We start from the raw sequence: 18,985 nt of genomic DNA, 5'->3' as shown, positions 1-18,985 counted from the left end.
CTGGGAAGCTTCCATCCTGCCACAGAGTATGATTTTACTGGTTCTTATATTTCAATATTCAGGAACAGAAAATATAAATGCAGTAAACCTTTTGTTTTTCTTTTTTAAATCTGAAAAGCCTTTCGGCTGCAATTGACTATCCAAACATAGAAGGTCAGCTGGGCTAACATTTTAACTACAATTGCTTAAAGCAATAGTTTAACATTTTATAAATACGCTTTAGTTTATTTTCTTGCTGAGATTTTGATAAAATTGACATCACTCTCATATTTGTGCACTACATATGATGCTACAGTCAGCAGCCGGTTAGCTTAGCTTAACATAAATATGTTAAAGTGTGCTAACTAACACCTCTGAAGCTCAATAATTAAAACATTATTTACTTCATAATAACTTACCTTTTTTTTAATTGGTGTACTTTTGAACAGTTTCCCCCCTGATTCCCAGTCTTTATGCTAAGCTAAGCTAACTGGCTGCTGGTTGTAGAATCACTTACGACACAGATATGATATCAAACCTCTTAACAGTAACTTACAACAACAACAAAAAGTCCCAAATTTCCTTTTTATTTCAAAATGTTCAACATAAAATGCTAATTTTCAGTTCGTACACTGATGAGTTTCGAGATATTAACTTCCTCTTCTTTGGCTTTGAGATAGAACGCATCTAACACCAGTACTTTTAATCAGAACAGCTCTGTCACTGAGAATTGCACGCATAACTAGTAGTTCACACCTGGTTAAGGTGTTTTGTATGTGTCAAAGAAGCTGTTATTACTGTGTTTTAATTGTGCACCTATTTTTTTCATCGTCAGCTCATAGCATTTTCTAATGTGCAGAGAGGTAAACCCAGAGAGGAGTGGGTGAAGGCTGATTTTTACACAAGTGTGTAGAGGGTTCCTGTTGTTTCCTATACTATTGTTCACGTTAGCTGCACATGACACCCCTTTGAGTTTATGATTGTGGCACATATCAGGGGTCTCTCTTCATAAAATACTAATACATTTTTGTCCATAGTTGTTATTGTGTGTTCAAGACCCCTGATATGTTTAAACAAAAGGAAGCACTTCCTATTCCCCTGGTTTTTATTAGCTTTACTCTGACAAATTGGGATTGTATATCTGTTTGTTCCCTGCAATGCAGCCAAACTTTTAATCTCTTACCTTGCCACACACGGAAGGCAATTAAGTCTAACCCTTGCTCCCGCCTTTGAGTAGAAGGATTTTCAAATGCATTTTGAAGCGATGAGACGCACAGAGAACAATTAAGTCCAGACCCAAGGCCCCCCACTCCATCTAGATGTGCTATCGATCAGTATGTGGTCATAAAACCTCCACTAAATTAATGTCTGCCCCGCAGCAAAGACTATCAACTTTCTAGTCTGTCTCTCTTCCTGTTCCTTTGGCCTTCCACTCGCAAGATTAGCTTTTGCTAACTCTCATACTGCACATTAGAGTGATACTCCCATTGGGCAGCATCACAATAGGTACTTCCAATGTACAATCTGCTAACTCTGTCAAATACCATACACAGGAGATTGGTGTGCGCACTGATTCACGCTAGCAGCTTGCATTATGATATTTTTTTGACAAGGGCATCTGCCAAAACATCAGCCGCGAACTGCGTGATGCTCAGGGACGCACACTCCCCGAGCAAAGTATCCCTCTCCTTCTCTGATTACTGAAGGGGATTTGACACCAGAGCTGTGGGCTCCCAGGGTGGCAGCTGTCTAACACCGTATCCTGATTAATATCTACATTCAGAACGATTCACACGCTCTGCCAAGCACTCAACAAACTCTCAGACGGGTTTGCTGTACATGAAAAACTGGATCCACTGTCATTGATAAAGGGACCACTTTCTCATATTACTGTTCAATCAACTCCTTTTAATGACACGAATTATATATCATTTTTCAGCCAACACTTTGGCAGTCTGTTCCGTCTGTTCAACTCAAAAGCAGACGGTAGATGTGCACGCGCTGTCTTGATAGCTCTGTTTCTCTCAACCTTGTGCTCAGACTTCACAGCACATGTATACCGTATGATAACGTTGGCGCATAAGTGATCCCAAGAGGTGAGCTTTGAAACAGACTGTTATGTGAGCTATCTGTGGCCCAAGGTCAGCTCTAGATCCTCCCATGTATCATCTGGAGTCCCACAGCAGTCCCCATCAGCAGTAGAGTGACATCAATCGGGTAAACTTTATTTCTCTTACCTCCGGAAACCATGGAAAGCCTGTGGTACCAGCAGAGTTTATCACCCGGCAGGACTCAGATTAGATCTTACTGCAGCAAATTGAATCGCTTCCCCCCTCACCCAACCCGGTTCAGGAAACCACTGAGGAATACACAGAGCCATGATGCTGCAACACATCTGATCTGTAAAAGGAGATCTGTAATCGTCCGGCAGTGTGCATGTACTAAGCAGCAGGGCTGTGCGAGCTGAATATCACTGTGACTACTATTTCCGTCACACATTAGGGCATCTATCTTTGTGGTGGCTATTGTGAAAATTGTGAAGGAAAATAAAATGTTTCAAATGCTTGAGCTCCCATATGATCTCGCCTCAGACAGAATGGTAACAAGAGAACTAACGTGCCTTTAAGGGCAAGTCTGATGTTAAAGAAATACAATATAAATCCTGACATTTAGCATAAAAGAATCCTTTTCCACAAAATAGTGTTCATTTAAAGGCCATGGTGAAGTGTTGGCCAATCATCTGGGGAAAATCGCTCCGTTGTGTGAAAATAGCCCGACTAGAAATCTGTCGGGATGGTGGTTGGTGCTGATTTTCAAGTACCAACCTCGGTTTTCGTGGTGAAAGTTAATGGAACAGGTTGCTGCCGAGCTGCATGGGGTCAGCTGGAACGGATGTCTCTTACCTGCCTGATTCATTTCATTGGCGTCATGCAGGCCGTTGATGGAGGGCAGCAGCTGCACAGTGACCCATATCCAAGGTTACCGTGCAACTGCCTTTGTTCCTCATCATTTGGTGTTTCTCCTGAGTGTTCTTGCTGCTAGACATCCTTATTTGTTCAAATCAGTCAAATTCTACTCACCAAATCTGATCATTTTGATAACACCATTTTGTTGCAATAGGAAATAACAGTGGGGATTTATACTGTTAATTTACAAAAAAATAATGTATTTATTTATGTCTTTTCATATGCAATATTTTCTATTCACAGTAATATTGCCCAGTTAGTTTAGTTTAGCATAAATACTGGAAACAGCATCTCTAGACTCTAGAGCGCAGTGATTAATGTATTATATCGTGTTGTGTAAAAACAGCAATTTTCCATTTTAGTTTCCAGTCTTTGCTCGAACCCTCTGCCAGAAAGTCCTTTAAGTGTGTTGAGTAAAAACATAACATTAGATGATGTTTTTTTTTACTATATGTTTATATACATAGCAAAATATGTGTTATCCTGGTAACTGAAATAGCCAATTCATAGTTGATTGGTGTAATACATTCTGCCGTCTTTAAAGGAAAATATGTAACGTGTTCTCTTGCTCTTGATTTCAGAATACACTGTATTTTTCCTCTGAACTCAGAGCACACAGAAGGAGAGTGATATATCCTGACATACCGTCGGATTCATCAGCCGGAAATGTATCTTTATTTTGTTTACACCTTTTCCACCATTGAGCCATCATTAATTATGTAATACGTATGAAAGAAATGAGCTTCTTGTCAAATGCAAGTACACACCAGCAGTCTCAGTGAGAGTTTTGGTATTCTCACCCTTCTACATTTCACAAATAATCTCTTAGTGCTTTTATTCTTAGCTCCAGTAGCCCTTCACTGTAGATTGCCCATAGGCAGGTTAAGGTTAATCATCTCTAGTTTCCTCTTCACTCTATGCTCTCTCATCTTTTTCTATCCTCAAGCCTCCTGCAGTGACATAACTTTAGCAGCTGCTAATGCGTTTGACATTTGTTTTAATAGATTTCATTTATGGGTGAGGAGACAATACATAGAGTAAACCAATAAATCAAACTGCAAATGAATACTCTCGTTAACCCGATGGCGATGACTGGAATGCAACAAGCCAGAGGCAGACAAATTAGAGTAAATTATTGTTTTAAAAGTAGCTGTGAGATTAATGAAACATTAAGAGCACTGTTCTGGCTTAAGAGGTCACTGCCCACATTTAATAGGTTATTCAATCATACCCAGCTGGAGCTCTGTGTGTGTTCATTCCCTCCGTTGCTGAACACAGTGGCATGCACCTTGCTTGCCAACAGAATGCCTCTAGCAGTGATGGTTTAATAAATGAAAAAGCCTTCTGAAGACTAGATGCCCATTGAATGTGACCAGAGCTCATACCCATCAAACAGCACTGATGACCTACAAGCATCACGGTTGCTTTTTTTTTTGAAAAAATCATTGCTGTTATTACTGCATACCTTGCCAATTTATGCAGACAATCTTATGGAATTCTGCCATTTTTGTTTTTCTGCGCTCTTTCAGTGAGGATTATGCCGTCCGAGTCTTCTTTCTACATTCTATTTTAAATGAAGTGTGTTCTGAGAGAAAACAGGATTTCACACTCACTGTCAGTCTTTCTCTTCACTGATCCCCCCATATTTATATTTTCAATTATTTTTATGTTTCTACCGCACATCTTTTGGGTGTGCTGACATTGATGCTAACACAATGTGTCGGTTTAAGTAGGGCATGAAAGACTTTGCTTTCCCCAAGAAAAGAAAAGAAGCCCAGCCAAAGGTCAGTTATGTTAATGGTATAAGTAAGCTGGGGCTTGGAAATATTACTCAACAATTCACAGCTGGCCAATCGGTAAAATGCTTTCTAAAGATGCACTTTAATGCTGCATTTTTCTTGACTTCTCTGTCTAGCCACAGTATGAAAGACCTCTGATCTGGGCACTTACTGTATTTTTCCAAGCCAGAAAAATAGAATACTTACCATATAATGTTGGTTGTTATGTTGCTTAAATGACGTTAAATAGTCTCTAAAAAATGATTTTTCTTTTACTAAACTAAAAGAGTGCCATCACACGTCATATACACAGTTCACAGTACAGTTGTTGAACTGTTTAAATAACACAGTGTGAGTCTGTAGTTTAGATTTGGTTGTCCTCTGCCAGGAAGGAAAAGCTTCTGTGCAGCTATAGACCCACTGTATATATCACAAACATAGACCCAAAGAACATGTAACTTGACTCTGTAGGAATCTAATCAAGAGACGAGCTCCAGACTTGTGACTTTCAAGCTGAGTAAGCTTCTTTCATCTCACCTCTTTAAGTGAAGCCCCTATGGGCAAAAGCTTAAATTGTGCCATACCTTTCACCAGGCTAATTCAGACACCTTTTAATAATTCTCACTTGCCCACTCAGCTCTCTGTTCATCATCCGCCATGAGCAGAGCCACTTCAGGCTCACACATGCATGGTGTCATCAGGCATGCTGCCAGCGTGTCACAAGTACAGGATGGCTCGCATCACTTCTCGAGGACATTCAGATAATTAAAGAGGCAAGAGGGATTTAATAAGTGTTTTGGTTCTGCTGCAGTTGATACAGTGACCCGTCTACAGACTGATCCCAAACTATATGACGTCTCTGACAGCTTGTGATTATAGCTGGATATGTGAAGTAAGAAGATGGTATAATCTGGCTGAATAACAGCGACGTGTCACTGAGCATGCCAACTAAGCCTGGGGTCGCTCTGAAGGCATCCCACAGCCACACCTTCTTAAGCTGCACCGAGTTCACACAAAATCCCCTTTCATTACCTGCTTACTAAAATGAACTTCTTTCTTTGAATGTGTGCCTGATATTAAGCTCAACGTGCAGCGTCCATATGTACTCTACAAAACTCTTTTGTTACATTACCACCACCAGTTAATGAAAGGCCAAGCCTCGTCTGTCCAGTCAATATATCCTAAGTAGCCCTGGTTGCTCCATTACCGCCGAACGAGTCTCACGCACACCTGAAGTAACCCCCCCCCCCCCCTTTTCCTTCATCCGTGGCCCCCGTCAACTGCTCACCCTGTTACAAATTACCAAAGAAATGAACCCTCTCGCTGGATACAAATGAGGAAGAATTGTCTTTGAAGAGGACCATTTATTCAAATTCCGCCTGACAGTCTGGAATCTCTGATCCCATTCCTCTCCTTGAGAGCACATGGCAAAAAGAAGTCAGGCAAAAAAAAAGGAGGGAAATCACATCAGGCATTTTAACGACAAGTTCTATTGCGCCTACGGTAATATCTCCAAGAGGCACACTTGTGTATCCATACTGAAGAATCCAGGTCAAATTAAGAGAAAATATGCTATCAACCCTGCAGTAACCAGAACATTGAAGCCAAACCAATCTGTGCCAATGTCATTGCTTCTCCGTATGGCGATAGGAATTCCTGGTCAGGCTATTCCAGCTATTTTTTCACGAACATTTATTGGTGAGGGTCAAACAAAGGATCATCTGTGCTTCTTTATTTACCGTTGCCTTATCTCAGCAAAGATTGGTGAAAGCAAATGATTTGTGACGAAATAACTGAAACATTAACTGTTGTCCTTGTGAATAAAACAGCAAGGACTTTATGATGGTCTCGATGTGATACTGTAATTTCAGTCTCGCTCTGGGACGGAGAGGAGAAAGTTATTCTGGTGGCTTTAACACAACTGCAATCCTTCAAAAGTTAACCCCCCTGAGCTTACCTATATCGCTTCACAACTGCATCCCCGCTATGCTGCCATGAAGCTAGACGGCACTTTAAGGTCATTTTCCCCATGTCTAATTTTACCCTTGGGTAAGCTCGAGTAGAGGGTATAAGAGCAGCCATCACTTTAAACACTTGTTTCAGGCGCTATTTCTTTCTCAGTTTATGTGCCTTCATTCTGAGGTGATGGAGTGCTAATGAATAGACAGGCAGATGCATTTTGACTGAGCTCTTACGAGGCTTTCTCGAAGGCCTCGTGTCTGCCACATTACTTTGCCTGAACCCATCTTGAGGAAAAGCGGGGCAGGGTGCGCAGCCAGACTCGCGGGTAACAAATGAGCCGCGTCGTCAGGTGTATCGGTTAATTTAAAGGAATAGGAAAGATCCCTGCGTGCCATCGGGTGGCTGTTTGATACGACACTGCTGAGACTAAATGCGAGCTAATGAGCTGTAATGAATGCTAATCCTTTTTGAACAAAACATGGCTGTTTCAGCGGTGTGCTAAATGCAGTGTTAGTGCTCGAGTTAGTGGTCACTACTCGGCTACTTACTTCACTTTTTTTTACATTTCCACTAATGAACGGAAAACTGTGGTCAGTTGATTGAGGGTGTTCCAATGATAAAGTCTCTGTGTGAACACAGCCTGTGGGGAGCCAATCAACAGATCCAGGCAAGAGGGAATAACAAAGCCCAGAGCTGGAGGTGTCGGTTCACAGAATGAACAACAGTGCACCGTGGTTCTGTTATCACATGACTCACTCCTGAAATAGCAGGCTGAGGCCTAGCTCTGTCTCCTTTGCTGGTGGAGCCAGCCGTGGTCTCATATACAACCCTCGAGTGCCACATCGAGAGCTCCCCCCTCCATCAACCTGCTATGTTATCTACACTTTCAACTTTTTGACCCCGAACAAAGGGTAGATAGCAAATATGAAAGTAACTCACCAATAAGGCCCACACAATGGCTTGCTGGGGAAGCGCCGTGTCAACCAGTGGCTTTTGCCCACAAGGGGAGAACATTCTTCACACCTGTCTGCAAGGATAAGTGGGCTTGTCAGAAGCAGAGCTAATCTGTTGCAACGCTCAGTCACACTCGATCCACCAGTGGTACTCTCCGCTTGCCCTTGAATGTCTGCTGGCATTGGAAGCATACTTGAGCCGCTGATCAGTGTAACCATGGTGGAAAACATGTCAATGAACTGCAGCAACATCTTTTCTCCTGGCAGACAGCTTAGAGAACTTTTGCCCTTTACAGTTTACACTTTTGCATGCCCTTTAGGCACCGCATGAACAAGATCTAAGCTAAGATAGATCCCGCGTGCCATGTGTGTGGGTCATTAGCTAATATTACACCATTCGCAAACAATGTTAATTGTTGCTCAAGAAGAGAAATGAATGCAATTAAAAAAGTACTTTATCCCTAAGGCCATCAATACTTAGTGAGAGTCAAGAGAGAAACAGTGAAGAGAGCTATCAGAGACATAAGGAGCGCTGTGTTATAACTTGGACAGCTTTCAGAACAAGTGGGCATACTGATGTGCAATCACTTCCCTATTCACTGGTGGAAATGGTCCACAAGAGTACAGCATGATGCCATCAGTGTCATCGAACATTTGAAGTTCTTTATTGTGTAAACACTGGATAATAACAATAGTAACAAGGATTACTGTGAACTAGTCCAAATAGGTAGGACGTGTAATTTTTGCAAATTCTTTGCTGGTTAGTTTTAGCTACCAATCATGCATACTTGTAGAAACACTTTAGTTGAGCATTTTTAAATACATGCTGTGCCGTTTGACATTATCAGATGTACAAGTACAAGTATTCCAGACAGCCAATAATGTAACAGTTGTAAGAGTCTGCTAACATGATCATATTGCAGAGAAAGCAATTGAAGCCAATGGATCCCAAGAAAAGATAAATTAGCATGGTTTGCAGAATATGTATATTTGATCCTTCTTAAATGGGATAAAATCATGCAAGAGCATCGACACAGTCCTTTAAATTGTAATTGCAAAAACCTGGTTGGATTTCCTGTCATTTGAAGAAATCCCAAAGATCTTTCTCTTATATTGTGCTCCTTCGACATTGAGAAATTGCCACAAAAGTAGTGTGTAGGATGGGATGTGCTGTATCATCTTATTAATTATGCCTGTCCTTCGTGGATCAGGAAGAAACAACCTTTTTGATACAACGAGGCTCTCTGAGCCTCTTTGGTCAGAGAAGTAGCATCACAATTTTGTTTTCCATGCTTTTCTCTTTTTTATGTGAGAGATGGATAAAGAGTTGCTCTCTACTATGGATACTGAGTTCTTGCATAGGAAGAAAGTTATCCGTGTGGAAATATCACTCTGACTGGCCAAGATCAAAGGATTAAAATAATGAAGAAACAGTGTTCTTGTTTTAAGGAGACATTTCTTTATAAAGCTGGTTTGATATTAAAGCTGAATAATGCAATTATTTTTCGCAAACTATTGTGTTCTTGAAAAAAAGTAGTGAGGAAAGTGCAAAATGGGACATTAGGGATGGCACGTGTCAAATGTATTTGAATAAATATCAAATACCTCATTACAGAGAAAATGTTGACACCTGTCATTGTAAATGTAAAATCCAACTACTTAAAAGACTGATGTCTTCTGGATCACATCACAAATATTCAGATGAATATTGTGGTTACTATTAATATAATGCCATTAGGTTTTGATCATGAGATCATATACCCATCTCTGAACCCGAAGTTTCAATATGTAATGAGAGTTCACTAAATTGCTGTTACGTATACTGGAGAATAAAGTGTCCCCAGCTCAATGATGGTCTAACTCTTCAACTGATGGGTCACAAAAGCTTTAAATACACACACAGTGGCTTCATGAACACACTGTGAACACACCGTGAACGGGCAAAAATAAAATAAAAGCTGACCATCTTTAATATCTGGACAGCATTTAGCACTGTGGCTTTATAATATCAATAATATTCATAAAACACATATCTAACCTAACGCTGACAAACCTTGTGCCCTTATCATACATGTACTAAACAAACAAGTACGACATTTACCTTCATGTGGAAGATACACTTTCGCCGTGCTAAATCTCTCGTTTTATCGTGCGTCTGCCACTGCCAGCATTTGAACTTCAAAATAAAGTCTGTAGCGTACCATTCTAAAGGTCATTTACAGGGAGTAACAAAGTAGTCAATATTTTGTATAGGCTTTTCAGTGCATCACTCCTTAAGTGTTCCTGCACTCTGCACTCCTGCAAAGCTTGCTGAATACCTTTAACATAGCTGTCAAGTCAACACAGAGAAAATAATTCAGACCTACAGGGCAACATAGCTATTTATGTGTGTCCAGTGTAAGTGCAAATCGAAGCGTAACATCTTCACGTCAACACAACGATGATCTGAACCCAGCTGTAAATCCCTCAAATATGTTTTTGCCTCAATCCAGCGGAACCAGAGTGCTTTCATTTCCAAATGTTAGTGTTGACTGTTTGGATTTCACAAATGCAACAAAGAGGGCTTAAGCAGAAATGATGACTGCTACAAAAACACACACAGAAGACGTGCCAGGAGGACTGAATAATATCAGGGGGTTGACGCGTTTTTAGAATATGCTCCATTGAATGGCACCATTTCAGAATAGAAGTGGGGACAGCCTTTGGCAAAATCTGCTGAGTCAATTGAAGAATTGTTTCTCTCTGAAAGATTTGTTTTTACAAACTATGTGATGCTGTCATCCTGCTTGGATATACAGTGAATTTTGCAAATGTGCTCTTTTCATTCACGAGTGTGCTGTAAGTGAATATCATCAGAATACTGTGCAGGAATTAAAATGCTGTTAGGCAATTAGATGAAATGGCTTATACTTAAGGCAAAGTCGACAAAAATGTCCAGCTCCTGCGTTTTAATTTCTTCAGGGTGCTGCAGGAATGACAGGGTGGCATTTCAATATAATTTCGAGAGTAATTTGGGGATTTTGTGAGTTTTAAAAGAAAATCCACATGGGGGTATTTGTGTCTCATTTAACTGTGAGGGTAAGTGTTGACAGTTGCAAACCATTACGATTTTTAAAGGCTTTAAGATTCAGAATCTACTTTTGTATTCATTTAATTAGACCGAATCTGACTGGGACCCTCTCCCGTTGTTGTTTGTTGTCGCTTCACAGTGTAACTGCATGCTCTTCTATTCGGCTGGAAATCCAATCCCATTAGCCAACATCTACTTTTAGCTTCAGCAACCTTGAGGCATGGTGGCTGTACTATCATTCAACATTAAACTGTGATATTGATCCGCACATGGAGAGAAGAAATGTTTTTGTTCACAACTATGAATCCAGTTGTACTAATAGTGATAAAATGAAAAAGATGATGAGCTGAGACCACTTGTGGTAATCGTATCCCTGTCTCCCTTGCAGCCAATCCCACCGGTGCTGGACCGAAGGGTTACCCGGGCACGTCGGAGGTCTTCCGGGAGTCCAGCAGCACGACAGGGATGGTGGTTGGCATCGTGGCAGCGGCGGCGCTGTGTATTCTCATCCTGCTTTACGCTATGTACAAATACCGGAACAGAGACGAAGGTTCGTACCACGTGGACGAGAGTCGCAACTACATCAGCAACTCCGCGCAGTCCAACGGCACCATCGTCAAAGAGAAACCAGTGAACACCGCAAAAACCTCAAGCAAGAGTAAGAAGAACAAGGACAAGGAGTACTACGTGTGATCGTCAAAGCTTTGGTCTTTGCCAGACCAACTTAAACATTTGTGGAAGAGACAAATCAGGACTTCAACATGTGTATAGTATAATAACAAAGATGAACATTATTTAGTCATTTTTCCTACAAGACAATGCTCTGAAAAGTAAACATGAAAAGCGAAAAAATAACTTTCTTTAGACTCAAGCGCTTGAGACAGTTGAAAAGATTCAGTCCAGATGGAGTCTGATAGAAAATGGCTCTGGCGACCAGTCAAGAATGAACTGAATACATATCTAACATGACAACCAAACAACATTAACCCATCTGTGACTTGATTCCTTGGCCAGGATTATGTGATTGAACTCCTTTGTTTCTGGTAAACAGAGGAGCTGATGCACTTTGCAAAGGGAAAATCAGCATTACAAACGTTACTGTTTTCATATACATTGCCTGTGTTTGTGTTGATGAGACTTTTTCTAGAGGAAATGACACAATGCATAAATACATACATGGATAAATACGCCAAACATTTACTGTGGATTTAAAAAAAAAAAAAAAAAATCAGGTGACGTTGAAGTCAGAGAGAGAAAAAAAAAAACCCTGATGGACGTCCGAGGAATCAGCCAAAGCACTCACTTAAGAGGCGGTGATGGCCGGCAAAAGACTAATACCTGGCTGACTGAGCTGCTGCAGTACAAAGATGAGAATGGATGGCAGTTTCTCTTGAAAGACTATGTTTTAAAAGAATATGTCCGTTGTGCCAGTAAGAAATCTGGAGACCTACGTTTTCACATCGTGTGAACTCAAAGGAGAGTTTCCTCAGAACCATGGGGATTGCTCTAAAGTGATCATTTGGGAGCCATGCACGCAAAATTATCTTATTACAGTACATATGTTTATATACAGTACAACCACATCTATATGTGCTTTCTGGACTGTGACAAAGTGGTGTTTTATAGCCTGTTGTATAGATGATGCAAACTATAACTGCTCCTCAACCATTTTGGAATAAAATGAAAAAAGGACAAAAAGAAGACTAAGTGTTATTAAGTGTTGCTAGACATAGAAGATTTTATGAAAACATCCGCATTTTTCTCAGTTGGATAATAATTTGATTCTCCCCTGTTTTTTACATGTGTTCCGATATAGTTTTTATACAAATGCCAACCCGAGATAGATGATTCCGGACCAGTAGTAGCCTAACCATTCCCCAAAAACTTCACAAGGCGTTGATAAGCGGAGAGGCGTGGCATGACAACATGTGTGGCGCTCTTTTAAGGATACCGGTAGAATCACTGCCTTCCTCCTCAATCCTGACTTACATGAGTGAGAATGAACATCAGGAATATGAGTGATGATGATGATGATGATGATGGATGATGACAATGATTAAAATAAATAAACTTGCTGTGTGTGTTTCCAAGTGGTATTATAAGATTGTCTAATGTGTGCTTGGGCTGATGCAAAACCAGAGGAGAATAGCTCAAAATAAGTCTCCATTTCAACTGTTGTGTGTTTGTTCTGTCATTCTGTCAGTCAATTCTGCTTTCCGGAGACCTGTACTTGGAATGAGTATGAGGAAAATGACCATGAACTATAAATAATGATTATAAATTCTATTTGTTTGCTCTTCTGTTTTTGTTCTTGGGTGTTTTGTGTTCAACTGTAACACTTCTTGTACTCCACAAAAAATTAATTATAAAAGCTAGTTTTGAAGATTCAAATGAATAAAATACTACCTAAGTGAACTTACGCCAGTCTACTGACAAAATGTATCAGAGAGACATGCAGGTGTTAGGATTTTCATTTTGTCAGACGTCCTTTACATCGTTAAAAAGAGTATTCCACCGCTTTAGCATTGCACTTCAATAACATTGTCTGGAAGACAATGAACAGTTTGAAAGAAAGGACCTTTTTAATGTCTCGTATTATTCTTCCTTGTCAAAACCAGAGTATCACAATCGGGAGTGGAATTTTGATTTCAAAGACGGGGGCGCACAGTTATTAGCACAAGCACAAATCCTCAAAAATATCAAAATGTGTGTTTATTATACATCTAGAGCGTGTGGTTTTGAAATACAAAGTAGTCACTTCACACAGACATCTTTTTATAGGCAAGTTTGTTTTACTTAAGGTTCTTTATGATAGTATGTCGGCACAATGCTTTAATATGACTTATATTATAAAAGCAGGCCATCACATTGATTTCTAAACTTTGTACAAAAACAATGTAGGTGGTGCAATTTGGCAAAATGTGTAAAGGAGTAAAATGCATATTTCCATTCTAATTTGTAACACGGTATGAAAAAAGTATTTTTTAGTTTTACTTTTTAGAGATATATCAATAAAAATAGATTTCAAAATGTACCTCAATGTATAACTAGACATATATATGCGGATAATATATGTAATATAGATGTATTTCTAAAAGACATAAAAAGTAATTGTATAGTATGTTGAAAAAAGTCATAGCATAGTAAGTTGAAAAAATGGTATGAAAATGAATGGTATGGCAAGTTGAAACACAGTATAATATACTATGTCTAAAAAACTGACAGTATAGTTTGTTGTCGAAAGTCAAGGTAAAAAATGTCAAAAAAGTCACAGTATAGCATTTCGTAAAAAGTAATATAGAAGTCATAGTATAGTACGTCAAAAAAAGTCTTAGTATATAATGTTAAAAGAATGTAATTGTATAGCATGTAAAACATGTAGAACATCAAAAAAACTCAAAGTCGTACTACAGTAGGTAAAAAGAAAAAGTCATGGTTTAGCATGTCAAAAAAGTCCTACACAATTCTTAGTGTAGCATGTCGAAAAAAGTTATAAAATAGTCTCAGTAAAGCTTGTCGAAAACCGTCCTAAAAAGGTTATAGTATAGCAAGTACATAAAAAATGTCATTGTGTAGACAAAAGATATCCTACCGCAGAGCTTCAGCAGAGAGAAGATGTCTCAGTTGGTCCATATAATGTTCCTCTTCTCTCCAGATGTCATGCTTTGAGGCTTCATATCTACAAGTATGTGGCAAAAAAAAGCATACGTCTGACAGTTCAAGTGAAAATCATACACAACACGAACACTTACAGAATCATGGCAACATTTTACAATGTATCGATGCCTTGCAGCTCAACATTGCCACTGCACACGGCGATACTGGATTTCAGGTTCAATCCCACTCTCAGACCTGACCATACTTTCTTTTTGCAGGTGGATGAGACCCGAATATTTAATTTTATAAATGTTACCTCAAGAAGGAAAGAGACGTGGAAAAATATTTTTCAATTAAGAGGGCAGAGTGGACACCAACCTGCCCAGCGAGCATTTTTCTGTTGAAAAGATGTTTAAAAGACGACTATGGCCATCGGTGAAAAGACGGTCCAAATTGGTTCAAAGGATGAAAGTCTTTTCACTCACTATTTGAAGACATTGATTGAACGTTCACATTTAGACCACATTTCACTGAGCTTTTACACACTGGGGGCGTGACCATTAAATGACACCACAAAAATGCAAAATACTTGCATTTGAATATTATATGTATCGAGCTTTCATTGTGAAAGGTAAGTGAGGAAAAAGTGGATCTGGTTGAGAGAAGTAATAAAGTTTGCCGTCGTGATTCTTACAATGGCTCCTCAGTGTTTGTATAAAAATAGGTGCAACGTTCTGCATACGCCGATTGGTTTCTGCTTTAAGTTACAGTGAGAAAGCTCAGAAAAATGTCCCTCCTTCCTACTTTTTCACCGTGTTATATTTGCGTCCTGTGTGAATGTTTTCATGATGAAAGCAAATGTTACACATATATATTGTTGACATGTATATCTTAATTACCTATTAAAAACCGATACAGTTAAAAGGTAACTTAGATATAAATGTCATGAGATGAAAAGTCAAGAAGTCTCCGAGGATATTGGTGCTCTGGAAAGATTTCAGAGCAAGGATCACATCCAATTGTCGACATTTTATCTGCATACCTCTTCTGTTCTCTGCAGAAGAACCCACGTGTGTAACATCGGTGACCAACAACAGACATGGTTGTGACGTGATTGCAAGGCATCTAGACTGGATATGTACTGCAGGAATTCCTAATTAAATTCTTCCGAGTCAGAATAGAAATTTCAGATACCCCACAGTGATATTGTTCCCAACTGTAATTTCAGATATCCATGCTTCTTATGAAAGATGACGACAATTTTGCCATTCAAGTGTATTGGGCTTTCAATTTCACATATTCAAAATTGCATTTTTCATATTTTGAATTAACATTCTGGATATCTTCAATACAATTATTACTACGAAAAACTCTGTGCTGAGCTTTGGTGGAGTGACATTTGACTTTCATGTCTTGTTTTGTATAATTTTGACTCTTACATCCACTCATGCAGTGTGTGATTTATAGCAGGCTAGATGCTGATAAAACGATAGTCCAGATGATGAATCACATTCACACTAGAAGATTCAGTGATAATTCCTATTTATTTACCCTCATGACTTTGGTAAAATTAAGACTTTTCTTTTAATGGAATACATAAAAAAATAAAAAAAACAACAAATGCTGGTTTGACAGAATAATTTGGGCATTTTTAAGCATTTTGAGTTGGATTAAAACCCAGATGGAACCTCAAGAGAGTCCACACACCTGTCACAGCTCTTCATCAGCTGCTCAAGCAGCATTTTTATGTGTAATGTGTGATATGTTGCTGATCTCCATACGGAAGATCCTCATTTCAGTTTGGCTGACGCTTGCTCAAAGACACCTCAGCAGGGTAGGTGCTTGCAAACACAACATCACACATTTGGCCGCATTCAAACTAAAATAGCACTGTGTTAAAAACAGGGGCTACGCTGTTGTGGTGCTCTCAGTACAGGTGAAAAAATGAAATACAGGAAGTCTACTTAAAGTATTAAGAAAAAAAAAATCACATTTCTGAATACCATCGTTAGGTGTTCTTTATCAACATATTCCAAAAACTGCTTTTCTGCTTCATAAAGACGATCTGGAGGTTTATGAGGTCTGATTCAAATGATTGGTGCACACGTGCTCATGGCATCATCTTTTTTTATACACACAGCACAGACAAAAAAACAAACAATAGATACCTCTCATGTGAAATAACCAAGACGTTTACAGGCCTTTAAGTAATAAATCACATATCACGTACGTGCTATGCAGTCTGATGCTAGATGACTTTGCACGGCATTGCGGCAAAAGTAAAGTGAAGCCAGGTGAAACTTGGTTGCATGTGTGAGTGCTCTTCATTGGGATCCCTGCGGTGTCAATGCAGTGGTTTCGAGAAATGAACAAGGAATAGTGTTGTTACCCTACCGAAAGCCTTACATACAACAGCGACCTAGGAAATGTGCAAACACAATGGCAAAATGCCGATCTTGCTCGGCTGACTGTCAGGATGTAGACGCACGCTAATTAGATTTTCTGCTTGTACGGAAGCACCTTCTGACAGTTCATCACAATTTGTTATTGAAATATTACCATAACAACATCTTTTGCAGGATAAACCACTGTTCATTTTATGTAGGCTAAAATATTGCCTTTGTTTTGCTGCAGAAACTCGCTCAGACTGATTACGTGTACATGAGACTTAATTTTTATTATGTTGAATGATTATTTCTGTCACTGTCAGATGTCCTCATGGAAACAGTTTAATCTCAATTATTACAGTCAGTGACACTTAAATTAAGTTTGGGTTAGGAAATATTACAAAAGAGTACTGTACAGTATAGTATGATAGAATAAAGGACAGGACAGGACATATTGCAGGTCAGACGAGGATCTGAAGAGTACAATGAGCACGTTACATTAGTACAGAGTGCAGTAAAAAGAGGAAGAAAGGCAGGTAGTTTGATGCAAATGTGAACGATAGAAGGACAAAAATTACATATTTAAAGTAAGGATAAACTGGATTACCAGTATTTAGAGCAAATGCCTAAACGAGTTGTCAACTCTGTTCAATAATGCCATTATAATAGGAGTGCTTGTTAGGTACAATGAGCACAAGAGGGACTAAATGTTTCAGCCTGATAATACTCAAACGTAATTTTGAACCAAATTATTCCATTAAACAAAGTGAAACAGTCATAAGGATTTGTGATCTGATCACAGGCCAGGAGAAGATTAAGTCCAGGATGATATGGAACTGGCACATAATGTAGCCAAAACTATTTAAAAGGTAAGTAGACATGTATCACTTCATTGCTTCTGCTGACTGCACAGGAGTCCTTTAACCTTATTCACACCTTGATGTCACTTGATGAGTCACTGAGGTCACACATGGGTTGTAAAGGTAATATATATGTATATATATATATATATATATATATATACATATATATATATGTGTTATTTTTGCTGTCCACTGAGTTCCTGGATTTTCATCTTGACCTCCGCATACAGCATCTGAACCAAAGGCTGCTGTTCCCTAGAGGTATAGTTTAAAGCTGTCATCTCTCTTTCGTCCATGAGGCAGTGTTGTGGAGTGTACACTGAGAGACTCCAGTGGACCCGCAGTAGTTTCTCTCTATTGAGAAGCCAGCCAGCATGTGCTTTGCAGGCAAGGTCAAACCCGATCTAGGCTGAGCTACGTTCTGCTGCTCGATGCGTTGTGCTGCTGCAGCCATTTTTTCATGATCTACTTCCTCAGCAGTTTACATGTAATGCATTATATGTGATAGTGCCCCGTGCATGCAATATGACATGATCAGACATTGTGTTTTCAACCGTGTCCAGCATCTGGTGAGATGGTATTGTCCTGTACCAGTTGTTGTTTATAGTCTATGATCTCCTTCCAAAAGATGCTACTACAGCGGGATTCCTCTGTATTGTTTCATGTGTACCATGTAGGAGTCAGTCATTGAAGAGTATCAGTATAGTCTGCTTTGTAAAGCATAACCGTGCAATTTTCTTTATCCACCAGCAGGATGTGATATTCTAGTTCTTTCTAATAGATGTCAGAGCCCTCCTCTGTTGAATGGTTGGGTTGCAAAGGGTGATTTTGCACTGGAAGAGGCTGCTTGAACCTTCTTCCTCTGCCTCTACATTGTTGTTACAGAGAGCTATTTCTGTGTGCAGTTGCCACTGGCACATTTAACTTCTTGGCCAACAATTGTGTCTCCCTGTCAGGGTAAGTTACAGATCTGAGCAGTTTATTTCCCACTTTGCTTGATGTCTGGCAGTGTCACACTGTTGTCCTTCCACCTCTAGGTCTACTCTCTGCCCTCTCAGTGCTACTGGGCCGTGACGGTAAAGTGTTTGTTGTTGGTCTCTCCTCACCCATGCTCTGTTGGGCTACAAGTAAGTGTGCATGTTTAGCGGACTTAGAAACTTTCTCTGATCTCGGTGGGGTTTCTTTACTGGCATTATTTGGCATCTGATTGATCCTCTGCTTTAGGTCATCAGTGGTGATGTGGACTTTGGTCCAGACTGACACATCTTAACAACCATTGGATGGATTTGCATGACATTTGGTGCAGACATTCATGGCTCTCTCGGGATGAATTTCACTCACTTTGGTATTCTAGAACTATTAAGTCAAAATGTAAATGTATCCAATACTTTGGTTTAACACAAAATCATTGGTATCATTCTCTGCTGTAC

At 39.6% G+C, this 18,985-nt stretch overlaps 1 protein-coding gene across 30 annotated transcripts in view; it reads left to right on the top strand.

The window, feature by feature from the left end:
* The window catches only part of LOC306702891 (neurexin-1a), a gene marked incomplete at both ends in the record, with an annotated part of 228,884 nt that extends 217,483 nt beyond the window's left edge, over positions 1 to 11,401 (top strand). For all 30 annotated transcript variants that reach the window (XM_079168634.1, XM_079168637.1, XM_079168631.1 and 27 more), the window contains one exon: positions 11,097 to 11,401. In XM_079168634.1, the coding sequence (XP_079024760.1) occupies positions 11,097 to 11,401 (305 nt within the window). The remainder of the gene's footprint in view (positions 1 to 11,096) is intronic.
* Between the last annotated feature and the right edge of the window lie 7,584 nt (positions 11,402 to 18,985).

This window comes from Pholis gunnellus, assembly GCF_910591455.1.
Source record: "Pholis gunnellus genome assembly, chromosome: 11".
Taxonomy (NCBI): Eukaryota; Metazoa; Chordata; class Actinopteri; order Perciformes; family Pholidae; genus Pholis; species Pholis gunnellus.
Note: the sequence above shows the minus strand (reverse complement) of the source record. Positions and strands in the feature narration are given on the sequence as shown.